Source organism: Leucopleurus acutus, assembly GCF_964270905.1.
Source record: "Leucopleurus acutus genome assembly, chromosome: 10".
Taxonomy (NCBI): Eukaryota; Metazoa; Chordata; class Mammalia; order Artiodactyla; family Delphinidae; genus Leucopleurus; species Leucopleurus acutus.
Window position 1 is genome coordinate 101,353,213 of NC_139153.1, and position 12,728 is coordinate 101,365,940.

At 56.4% G+C, this 12,728-nt stretch overlaps 1 protein-coding gene across 1 annotated transcript; it reads left to right on the top strand.

Moving 5' to 3' along the window:
* The first annotated feature begins 576 nt into the window (after window positions 1-576).
* NRN1 (neuritin 1) lies at window positions 577-8,181 on the top strand. The gene is made up of 3 exons (XM_082847635.1): window positions 577-656; window positions 4,769-4,913; window positions 7,906-8,181. The coding sequence occupies exons 1-3, from the start codon at window positions 602-604 to the stop codon at window positions 8,132-8,134; spliced, it is 429 nt and encodes a 142-aa protein (XP_082703761.1). The 5' UTR covers window positions 577-601; the 3' UTR covers window positions 8,135-8,181.
* The last annotated feature ends 4,547 nt before the right edge of the window (window positions 8,182-12,728 follow it).

Sequence of the window (12,728 nt, forward strand, 5' to 3'; positions counted from 1 at the left end):
GAGGCTGGATTCGCCGAGTTGCTGGTGGAGGAAGGGGGAGCAGGTTGAAACAATCGAGTGGGCGCGCCAGGACTCCCCGGCTCCGGGCGGGGCGGGGAGAGGGAGCCCCGGTCCTGCGCAGAGAGGGGGCGGGGTTGGGGGCCCGGGAACAGCGAGAAGGAGGGGGGCGGGGGGTGGGCGGCCGCGGGGCTGGGGAAATGGTCACCTCCGAGAGGCGAGAATTCGTTCGGATCGCACATTAATTGGAGATAACTGATTAATTCGAGCTTCTGATGACTATAAATGGCGATTCTCTACCAAGATGTCTTTATTTTTTTTGAAAAAGAATCATTCCGTGTCATCCCCCACGTCAGGCCTGCTCGTGGGCGTGAGGCTGTACTTCCTCCGCCCCTCCTAATGGAGTGAACCATTCCCAGCACCTCCCCCTCTCCCTCTCTCTTCCTCGCTCCCTCTCTCTCTCTCCTCCCTCTGCCTTCCCCGTGCATAAAGTCTCCGTCGCTCCTGGAACTTGTTGGCAATGCCTATCTTTCAGCTTCCCCCCGCGTTCTCTAAACTAACTATTTAAAGGTCTGCGGTCGCAAATGGTTTGACTAAACGTAGGATGGGACTTAAGTTGAACGGCAGATATATTTCACTGATCCTCGCGGTGCAAATAGGTAAGTGGCCGGCGGGCCGGGCTCGCGGAGGTACGGCGGACGGCCGGGGCCGAGGTGCCCAAAGGAACCGACTGGCCCGCGGCCGCCCTGGGGTGCGGAGAAGGCGGCAAACCTCCAGGGGTGGGAGCATGGGATCCAAGGGACTCGCGCGTCCCGGGTTGGTTTTCCTAAAAAAAAAAGGGGGGGGGGAGAGAGACTCCAAACGTTCGCCAGGAAATGTGTGCGGCTGGCGTTTTCTGGAGGGGTTTTCCCCCCTTTTTCCAAAGCGCACGTCCGTTTTTGCTCCCCTCTCTTGGGTTCACCAGGTTTGGTGCGCTCTGGGGAAATGCACTGGTCCCTGCGATACTGCAAGGTATTATTTTTAAGGGTCAAAAGGTGAATGCAGGAACAAGATGGCTAGGCAGCTACAACTGGAAAGTTTATGTGCAGAAAGCAAAGATATTCTGGGGTTCAGACTGCAGCATTTAGAACTTTGTCATCCTCCCGCCCGCCCCCCCCCCAGCCCCAGTATCCTAGCTGCAGCGTTCACACCGGGCAACGCAGACCGGGCTGGGGGGCAAATTGAGAATGATCGGGAACCCCAGAGTACATCTTTTAATATGCTTATCATTGAGGAGCTTGAGTTCAGCTAAATATATGTGGATATAATTTTCTATGCTCATTTGCCTGTTCCTTTCCACATAGGCATCAGTATTTTCTCTATAAGAAGGGGTTAAGAAGTGTTTGCAATATGTCATGTTGGGTGCCTGTTATTTTTGTTTGTTTGGGACTGATTACGGGTGGGTTTATATAGTCCCCATTTTATGTTAAGGAATCTTGAGTCCTAGCTACACTGTCGTTGTTTAAAAGTTCACATTTTTTCATCCAAAATGAAGAAGGAATTATGGAAGGGAGCGCTAGAAAACCCCCATCCCTGATGCGGGTCACAGCCTTAATTAATGTGGCCTAAAAGTGAAAGTGAAGCAGATTATTAATAGAACGGACAAGAGAAAAAATAGAAACTCTTCAAACGGGTTTTCTGGAGACGAGGGAATTGTTGGTGCCTATCACTTCAGGCTGTAGCATTCTTTGCAGACAAATCCTTGCAGTATTGCGGGGGGTGGAGGGGCTTTAGGGAATCGGTTTGGGGCAGGAGATGAAATGCATAACATTTTTCTTCACGAGAAATGTGGGGGAAACGGGCTTTGGAGTTATCTGCATATTAAAATGGATTCTTTGCAGTGGGTTTTGTATGCATTTGACATGATTCTGAGTATCTGGTTTTTTTGCATGAACATTGTAGGGGCTTTAGAATGTGTGGATGCAGGATGTTGACGTTGCCTTTAATTCTAAGAAACGATTTGCTGTTTTGAATCTGGCTGTTTTGAATATTTGACATTAGTGCAAAGAGCTGCAATAAATAAAGAACATTTCTGATTGCAGCAAATCCCTTAAATCTTGGAAATAACTGGATGTGGCTTTTGCAGTTAGCCTGCAGATTTTTAGAGAGCAAGAGACAGCAGTTGTTTTTGATACAGGGATTGTAATCTGCTTTCCCGGTAGGAAATAACCTTACTATGGATGGGGTAAAAAAAAGACAGCGATTGTGTATGCGAAATACGCTTGGAACACAGTAACCTCGGCCCGAAAATGACCATTTGTTGGCTGTGGAATTGCAATGGAGTATACTTGTTCCCGAATGTCTGCCCTTTCCCGCACCAGAGCCTCGATCTTTATTAATTCCCAGCTGGGAACTGTCCCAAATCACTGACATTTGGCAAGAAAAGCGGGGGGTGGGGCAGGGACGGGAAGGTGGAGGGGTGTTGAAGGCAAATGAAGGCTAGGCGGGAGGAAGTTTGGAATGAATGAGAGGTCGAACGAATGAATGAACGGAAGGAAAAGGCACAAGACGCGGACACCGCAGAGAACGGGGAAGTAGCCTGGGTCGCTCGCCCGAGCCTCGCTGAACGAGGGTTCAAGAAGGACGGACAGGGTCGCGCCGGCTGCCCCCTGCCCGGAGGCGTGAGCCTGCGAAACACTTCCCGCGCGCAAGCCCCCGGCCTCCCCAGCCAGCCAGAGACCGCGGAGTCACAGTTGCAAAAAAAAAAAAAAACAGAAATTTTCACGACTTCTTATTTTACACGCGCGCGCACACACACACATGCACGCTGTGACATGTCTTCTCCTCCAGCAGCCCCTGGAAAGATAACGCGACAGGAACGCTTCCCGCGCCCCCCACCCCGGCGAACCCCAATTCTCCTTTAACATAGTGTCAATGCATCTTAGGGGCAACTTTTTCACCACCGAGTCTTGGGGGTGGAGGTAAGGGGTAAGGAGAGGCCGGGTGCCGGGGCGGGAGGGAGGATGGACTGTATTTTATTTCGTTTCCTCGCTGCAAAGCAGCATCTGTGGTACGGATTATAGAGGGCGCCGCGCAGGGTTGAATTCATCGGGACCGCGTTCTGTTGGAACAAAGATTCGTTTATTCAGTGTTCTAGCTGACACTTGCAGTCGCAAGGGCTCTTACTGTTTCGTAGGGGGACCGGGAGATAGATAACGGTTTACGTATCTGCCCGAGCCGAGGTCGAGTCCCTTCCCCAGAGCTTCCCGTTCCGGATTAGAAAGCGCAAGTCCCGCCCAGCTCTTCCTGCAGCAATTTGCAAACGGTGCGCTCTCGGAGGCCTCTGCAGCTTCGGTCACCTTCCCGCTCGCCTGCTTCTGGCCCGGCTCTGGGCACCGGCGGCTTGGGGTGGTGAGGTCCTCCCCGGAGACACCCACACGCGAGCCGCGGCGCCCTGAACACTGCCGGGAAGGGCCCGGCGCTCAGGGTCCAGGCACTGGAGGCCGAATTCCATTCGGAGAAGATTCGCCCCTTCTCTCCCCTCCCCTCGCCCCAGCAGCGCAGATCTGCGCTTCATGCGCGCCCTCCTGGCGTCCCGGGTGCTTTTGGCCGCTAGCCTCGGAATCTTTAGCCCAGTTCGTGGGCCTTGGGAAGGAGAGAAATGGCCACGGCAGCGCGCCGGCCGCCCGGAGCCGCGGGGTCTGGCCGACCTGAGACCAGGAGCGAGGACCTCGGTGCGGCCTGGATTTCTTCCTCCCCCACCCCTTCTCCTTCACCTCCTCCCACCGCCCAGACTGCGATCCCGGTCCCCTCTGGAGATAGCCCGGAGCTGGAGGCCGAGAGCCCCTGGCGGCAGCCATCTGGGCCCTGAGACGCACTGCTGGGGCCTGGCGAGGAAGGGTCTCACCCCCCCACCCCCCGCTGGCAGGAGTGGTGGCCGGTCTTTCCAGGGGAGCCGAGCCGCGGATAGAGGCGGAAGGAAGCAAGGGGCCGGCCTCACGGGTTTGGCCTCCGCGGAGGTGACCCGGGGTCATTAGCTCAGACACATCCTGACTCTGCCCGGCCGCGACTGCCCCAGACCACCCGTCCCCTCGCCCAGTCTCTCGGGGTCGGGGGGCGAGGACCTCACTAGGAACGCACACTGCATGGTAGACAGTCGGTCTTAGAGTGAAACAATCCATGTCGGTGGCTGCTGGTAGCTTCCAGCGACTTTATTAGTTTGTTCATTCAGCAGTGTTTGCTGAGCGCCCGCCGAGCCCGAGGCTTCTTCGCCCGACGTGGCGCTCGGTTCGGCTGCGCGGCCCCCGGCTCTGCCGCCTCCCAGCCCCTTCCTCGCCCCCGCGCTGTGCTTTCGGACCCCCTCCGTCACCTCAGAAAGGGAAGATCTCACTTAGAGACCCTTGACGGGCTCGCTGGGGAAGCGTTGGGAAACGAAGGAGGGAGTGAGGAGAAAGAGAGAAATAAAAGAGGCGGCGGAGGTGAGAAGAGGGGGCGATGGAAACAGAAAAAGAGATGGAGCCAGATGCGGGAGGGAGTAGAACAATAGGAAGGGCCTCGCCTCCCCTGTCCACACCGCTCACGCACCGGCCATCCGCAGAAGACGCGCAGTTGGGGGCGGGTCGCTCGTTCTCGGGCCAAACCGTTCATTCACCTTCGGACCTGGCGCCCCCCGAGCCCGGGCGCTAGTGGACGCCGCTGGACGGGGTGAGGCGCGCCGGGCCCAGGCGGGCGGGCCGCCGGGCTGCGGGGCGGGGTCGCGGTCCTGCTGACCGGTGTGCCCTCCTCCCCGCAGCGTACCTGGTGCAGGCCGTGAGAGCAGCGGGCAAGTGCGATGCGGTCTTTAAGGGCTTTTCGGACTGTTTGCTCAAGCTGGGCGACAGCATGGCCAACTACCCGCAGGGCCTGGATGACAAGACCAACATCAAGACCGTGTGCACGTAAGTGTTCTCACTGGCCCTCGAGGTTTCCTTTGGGGGCGGCGCTGCGGAGGTGGGAGGGCGCCCCGCCTCCCGCCGGCGGTCTGTATTTGGCACCAGTGCGAATCCGCGCCTTCTCACCTTCTGGCTCCCACCCTCAGGCCTTTGCCGGGGCCTGCCCCGCCCAAGGGGACCCTGTGGCCTGGGATGGGCAGAGGATGATCCCTTCCGCCGGGCCCAGTCCCACCCTCCGCAGCCTGACCCGCGCGCACAGAGGCGCGCGCAATCCACGCGCTGGAACCGGGGACGAGGGTTTGGAGAGCAGCTGGCAGTTCCTCGCTGCGCTTTGAGGCCGTCTTCGTCTCCCTTTCCTGCTGCGCGAATGAGCACTTCCTGAAGAACGGTTGGTTTGGTTTGAGGGGCGTTTTTGGTAGTTCTACTAGGTTCGCTTAAAAGGAAAGGCACTCCCCTATTTTGTCCACTTCCTCTAATAACACTCCCCTCCGGTGCCCGCCAAGAAAATTCGCGAGCAGCAAGGGAGTGCAGATCCCTCTTCCTCTTTTTAGGAGAGAGACTGAAAGAATATTTTGCTTTGTGCCAATGACTTTGCCCAAGAGGAGCATGTCCCAAATGTCCAGTGATCACTTCTGCGGAGTTGGTAGCCAATTCGGAGCTTTAGAGTAGTTACCTTTCTTGCTTCCCCCCTCCCTCCTGCATCTGCAAGGTGTCCCCAGGCCAGGCCAGGAGGGAGTTCATGGACAGGCCCAGTGGCGTTTTTCCAGAGCTTGGCTGGAAAGCACAGCTCCCACTGGCAAATGAGGGTAGCAGAGCCCTACTGTGGTGGACCAGCTGCATTTTAGCTGCTGCAGACCTTAGAAATACTCCCATCTTCTGCAATACACATGCACACACACTGCTACTTCAGTTTTCAAAAATAGTTGTGAACCTCCCCACCCCTATAATGGTCCTTCCAATAAAGCCAAGGCAAAAGGTGTTCCTTGTTTCCCATAGGTTGGAGTGACCATTTTCTGCACCATCCTTAATTTTGCTACACATAGTCTTAAACACCCTGGTAGCCACCAGAAGTCACAGCGGCTAAGTGGCTGCTACTTTCCTATCAGGAAAGGGACAAAAGGCTGGGTCTGGGATGCACACCCACCTACTTTAATCCTAAGTGTCTGATGATAGGTAAGAAATGTACCTATAACGATGGACAAGAGGCTAAATATGGATCAGCTCTCAAATCCTCCATCACTTGCCAGAACTTGGTTATTCCAAAGCTATTTTAATTTTTTAGCAGGACTTTCATCCTGGAAAATGGAAATGAGGCGGGCCCCTCTCAGAGGCGGCAGCCACAGCTGGGTCAAGGCTCCCACACTATTGGTGGCACTGGCCCACCTCTTCTCAGTGCCACCTGGATTCTGTCATCTTCCACCATGTCTCTCTTCCAGGAAGGCCCTGTCCCCATCTGGGCATGCATGAGGAAAGGAGAGATTTAGACATCCTTTGGGAGGTGTAATTATGCAGAGAGCTGTCCTGCCACCTCTCGGTTTCCCTAAATCTCAGTATTTATTACAAATTGAGGAACCTGGAAGCCCTGCACCCCAGGCCCCCCAGTCGTCATAAATCAGAGACTCACGGAGGTCATTAGAAAACAGCCATTGCTCAAGGCAGTCCAACAAGCATTTATAACTTGACTGTCAGCCAGAAGATGGGGTGGGAGTGGAAACCAGGATAAATCGTGCTTACAGTCCGGGCTAGTGAGCAGAAAGGAGAGAGGGGAGAAAATAACAACCACATTTCGTGGAGGGCCCTCCCTGGTGACCTGGCGCTAAGGGCCCGGGCGAAGTGGGAGCCCGCCCAGAGTCACCGAGGCTCACTGATCGACCCAGCCCCGAAAGGAGACAGCGCCCCAGGAATCGATCACGGGTTGGAATGATATTTAGTCTCGAGATCTATTTTGGGTTTTCAGAAGAAAGGGGGACAATTAAAAAAAAAAAAAAGAAGGACAAGTTGGCTGAAGGTTGTGGGGCGGGGCTCGGAACCGAGCCCAGGAGGAGCGAGTGGCTGAGTACCGCGCGGGGCTCCGGGAAGAGGAGAGAGGGGAGGGCTGGGAGTAGGGTCCCTCGAAGGCTGGCAGCGGCGGGCACCGCGCCAGCCCAGGAGCCCGGGCCTGGGGGTGCTGGCAATACACCCCGAAGGCCGCGGAGGTCCAGGGCCACGAAGAAGCCTCGGGAGAGGGGGAAGGGCAGGGCCGGAGCTCTGGGGTTTGAGGAAGCTGGAGGAGGCCAGGAAGCCAGCCCCGGGGGCCCGGGCGCTGACACTCACCGACCCCGTGGAGGGGAGAGGCAGGCCGCAGTCTCCGGAGCGAATCAGAGCCGGGGGGGCGTGGAGAGCAAGGCGAGGGGCCACGGAGGACCGAAGCAAGCGAGTAGGGGGAAGTGAGGAACGGAACAGAGGAAAACCGAGGGGAGGGAAAAGGAGGAAGACAAAGAAGGGGAGAGGGAAGAAGGGGAAGGGGAGAGCGGGAGACAAAAGGAGGAGCGGAGGAGAATGAAGGCCACGGCGTGGAGAGGGAGGGAGGGAGACAGAAGGGGCGGGCGGAGGAGAAAGCGGGAAGCCCGGAGGGGAGGGCCGTGCTCCGAGCAAGCAACCCGCTTGCAAGCCAGGAGGCATTAATGGGCGGCAGCTTGCGAGGCTTAGCACTGTTTTCCTAGCTTTGCCCGCGGAGGCCCAGCAATCTGTTTGCGCAGGCCGAGGTGCCAGCGCGGCGCAGCGGGCGCGGCCCGGCTCCCGGGCCGCGGAACCAGAGAGGGAAGGGGCGGCCTCCACCTGGGTCAGCGGCATCCAGGCTGCGCGGAGGTCCCGGGAGCGCCCACCGGGCCCCGCCCGGCGCCGGGCCGGCGGAGAGGAGGTCGGAGGGGGGCGCCGGGAGGTTTGCCCGGGGCGCAGGCCCGGGGTCCTTCCCGCGCCCAAAGTGAACCCGCTTCTGTTTTGTTCTGTTCCTCGCCAGATACTGGGAGGATTTCCACAGCTGCACGGTCACAGCCCTTACGGATTGCCAGGAAGGGGCGAAAGATATGTGGGATAAACTGAGAAAAGAATCCAAAAATCTCAACATCCAAGGCAGCTTATTCGAACTCTGCGGCAGCGGCAACGGGGCGGCGGGGTCCCTGCTTCCGGCGCTCTCCGTGCTCCTGGCGTCCCTCTTGGCAGCTCTAGCGACCTGGCTTCCCTTCTGAGCGCGGGGCCGGCTTCCCCCGCGCGCCCACACACACTCACGCCATGCTCCCGGAAATCGAGAGGAAGATCCATTCGTTCTTTGGGGACGTTGTGATTCTCTGTGATGCTGACAACACTCATAGGATTGTGGGAAATCCTGGTTCTCTTTTTGATTTCGTTTGTTTTTTTGTGTTTTATTTGCCAAATGTTACCGATCAGTGAGCAAAGCAAGCACAGCCAACATCGGACCTCAGCTTCAGTCCGTCTTCCCACAGAAATACGAAAACGGCAAACCCACCCCATTTTTTTAATTTTTATTTTTTGGCACAAGAATCTCAGGAACGGCCCTGGGCCGCCTACTATATTAATCATGTTAATACATGACAAATTATGGGCTCCTCCTAATAGGAAAGAGAGGAGAGGAGAAGGCCAGGGGAATGAATTGAAGAGAGAAGCATCTCGTGAATAATTCACACTCACGTCTTTCTAACACAGTATCTTGTTTTGATCATTTCCACTGCACATTTCTCCTCGAGAAAAGTGAAAGGACGGGTTGTTGGCCTTGTGTTTTAAGGCTAGGAGGGAGAGAGGAAAGGGGTTGAGGAAACCTCGGGTTAGAGGTACAGGCTGCCAGAAAAAAAACGCTGCTGAAATCACTGAGAGGTTAAGCTTTACCTGCTCGTGTTGATGCACCTTTCCAAGTCCACTGCCTTGAGTTTCCCTCTTGTTTTAGCTGTTACACATACAGTAATACCTGAATATCCAATGGTATAGATCACGGGGGGGGGGGGATGTTAAATGTTAATCTAAAATATAGTTAAAAAAAGATTTTGACATAAAAGAGCCTTGATTTTAAGAAAAGAGAGATGTAATTTAAAAAGTTTATTATAAATTAAATTCAGCAAAAAAAAATTTGCTACAAAGTATAGAGAAGTATAAAATAAAAGTTATTGTTTGAAATGGGGGTGTCGTCTGTTTCCTGCCCCAAGCCTGCTTTTTTGGCCGAGCTCTCGGGGTTACCTGAAGGGACACAGGATGCCAGGTGATATGTTCACAAGCCACCTGCTAACCTACCGTCTTCAAGCAGACCCTCCTCCACCAGGACACCTTGCCACGTCCCTGAAATTGTGTTTACTTAAGAGAAAGAGGAGGTTATATTTTAAATAAGTAAACGGCAAGGATCCTTTCTAGGTGAGGTCTGGGGACACTGGGCTTGCGCGCAGCTGAGAACGCACACGCACACCCACGCGGGTCGGAGCCTCAACGACCGGCCCCGCAGGCCGCGCCCTCCCGGCGACACGCCGCTTCCTCTGCGGTGGCCAGAGGCACCTTGCAGAGGAACCACCATTAAGGGCTCTCACAGAGGGGCCAGATGCTGTGGTCCCTGGCAGGGATCAGGTGAATCCTTTCATAATTAGTAAGACAGCTCAGCTGAAATGGCGAGGAGACGGGGCCTATCGATCTGGCAGTCGAGCTGCTTCCACCTCTCCTACTTACAGGCCCGCATGGCCTTACAGAGAAGTAAACATTCGCGAATAAACGCGAGCAGAGGAGCGCGGGGTCCGGGGCTGCTGGATGCGAGCAGGCTGGGGGGGCAGACCCGAATGTGGGTCTTTGGGCTCAAAGACAGCGAAATCGGATTTCTTGGACAAGGTGAGGGTGGGAGGGAGCTGCGGGGGCCCCGAGGGGCCTGGGGGTGGAGATGGGGGCGGGGAGGGAGGCTGAGAAGGCTGCAGCGGGTTCCCGCGACGCGCTCCTGGAGGGTGCACGGGGCCCTGGAATGCAATGTGTAAACAATCGCTAGAGTAGCGGTTCATAAATCAAACCCAGTAGGTCGCAGCCCAATCTGCATTCCCGCCACGGATTGAATTCCAGCAACACATGCGTCCCTGCTCCCCGAGCGCTGGAAGCCGCGCGGTTTCTTAATGGCAGCATCTATTAGCGCGGCGGGTTCGCGCACGCCACCTCGCCTCCACTCCTGGGACTATTTCCCTCGCTGCCCCCCGCCCCCAAGCCGCCCCCTCCTCCGCCGACCCTGCAGTCTCGGGCCAGACCAAAGGAAATCCTCGCTGTCTGCGCGGAGTGGCCACCCACCCCGGAACGCTGGCTGTTTGGGTACATAGAGTTTGGTTTTGATCGTTTCATTTCAATGTAATTTTCGGCCTAAGTGTAAGTGGGACGATTCTAGCCTGAGTTCAACCCCAGGAATTCAAATTAAAATGTCTGAGCCTGTTATAAACACGAATCTATTTAATGATGGGGGGGAAGGAGGAGAAAGAGGGTCCACTCGGGCCAGTCTCGCTTCGATAGCCTCCCCTCTCCTATTCGTGTTTCTACCTCCGCAAACTGGGGGCGAAGCAGCGCGCACCCCTGGGCCCATTGCTCGCCAAAGGAAAACGCACGCGGCGTTCTCCCCAGGCTTTGGGGTCGTGGGGGGGTGAGACCCCCGCGACACAAGGAGGACACCCCTCCCCTCACAGAGCAGTCCTCCCTCCTAGAAAACGACCTCCTCCGAGATCTGGAAGGAGGCGAGGCTGTGGGAGGGGAGAGGGGCGGGGATTGGGAACGCGGGCTCGGTCGCTCTGGTCTCCAGGAACCTGGTCCTCTTGCTGCGGCTCCAGCTGCCTCCCAGGTGGGGCCTCCCTCCAGGGCGGCCTGTCCCAGATCGTCGGGGGGGGGCCCTCCAGAGAGCTGGGTGCCGTGTCGGGGCTCCCTCGCCCTTTGGTAGGCCGGGGAACACCCTCCAGTGCTCTTGGAGAGAGAGCCCAGGGACGCAGGGCCGTGAGTCCCGGAAACGCGGCCGCATCGCGTAGAGGACTTTTCTTCTGGTTGTAGTGATTGTTTAGATTATTATCGCGCCGTCTTCGACTATAATTTGTTGTTTAATCATGATGACATCTCCATATGTTAGTTGGTGTTATCGTTTTTAAGCAGCAGCGCGGTAAGCCCTGCTCCCAGCTCGGGGAGGTAGTAACCAACGTGAGCACGAGTCACGTCGCACCGCTGAGATGGGGTTTGCGGGTGCGGGCGGTGAGGAGTGGGTATCAGGCACCGAGGGGATCGTCCTCCCGACCTCGGCCCGGTGGTTCCAGCTCTGCGCATCGCTTTGCACGTGGCCCACTCGCGCTAGGCTGCCAGCCCTTGAGGACCTGGGGTCGGGGAAAGGCCCTCCCACTCCATCCCTTGCCCGAGTAGATTCAAGGCACAGAATTCCACTGGAGTGTAATGTTTGGTTATCCTCAGGAAAATGTCAGAGAGGCCAAGTCCAGAGCCCCCGGCTTGCCCCCCAACTCCAGGGCCCTTGGGAGCTGGACGTATGGGGGGAAGGAGACACTCAAGGGAAGAAGAAGGACGGGGGCGTGGAAAATGGAGGAGAAAGTTGGGGAGAACTGGTCCGGGAGCAGGGCGAGCGGAGGGGAGAGAGGAAAGCAGGCATCTTAGACTGGAGACGACAGTGCTGTGGACAGAGGTGGAGGATAGAGATGAATCTGGGACCTGTTTTCATTCAGGATCCTCAGGGAAGCGAATCAGCCCAAGGACCACCACGTAGATTCTCTTTCTGGGCATCTGGAGATCCTTTCACTCCGGCTGAAGCCTGGAGGGTGAGGGCCCCACGGGTGACAGCGCCATGGGGCTGGCCAGGCCGAGCCCAAGCGTGGGAACTCGGATGGATGACATGGAGAGCAGCCTTTCCCCTTTTCCACTTCCCGAAATTCCCTCAGTGCTGGCAGAGCTGCTTCCGGAAAGGTCTTCCTTCGACTCTTCTCTCCCTCTCCCCGCCCCACACAAGGGGCTGCGCCCTGGCAGTGCCAGGCTGGACACGGGTGGCCCCAGGGAGAGGTCTACTCTCCGGAACAGTCCACCGCCCTGTCCCACGGGACCCGAGGGAAGGTTCGCTGCCTCTCCTTTCTTCCGAACACCTACCAAAGGAAATCAAAGTGTTGGTGCCCTTGCCCCTCGCCCCTGGAGTGAAAAGAAAGTGGGGGGCGGAGAGCCATGAGGACACGCGCTGAGCAGTTGGCTGCTCTGCACTCCGGAGGCCTGGGCATCAGGGAACTTTCTAATGAAGGAGTTTGGGGTTTTCCCCCAAGGAGAAGAACGGCATCTCCCAAGGGCCTTCCCTTGAGATTGAGGTGGGGGCAGCCTGGGGCCCAGATCCAAATACCGGCATAAAAAAACTGGGCCCATAGAGAACAGACTGGCGGTTGCCAAGGGACAGGGGGTTGGGGGAGGGTTGGAGTGGGAGGTCAGGGTTAGCAGGTGTCAGCTTTTATGTAGAGAATGGGTAACAATGGCTCTACAAGTTCTACTGTAGAGCACAGGGGGCTATGTTCAATATCCCGTGATAAACCATAATGAAAAAGAATATAAAAAAGGAATATATATATATATGTATAACTGAATCACTTTGCTGTACACCTGAAACTAACACAACATTGTAAATCAACTATACTCCAATAAAATAAATTTAAAATAAGTAAATAAATTAAACGAACCAAGAAGAAAGAAAGAAGAAAACTGGGCCCAGCACTGCCCAGCCAGCCTCGAGCAGCCTCCCGGCTCCAGCCCCCGAAAGGAAGTGGAGACAAGGAGTGTAACCTCCTGTCCAGATTC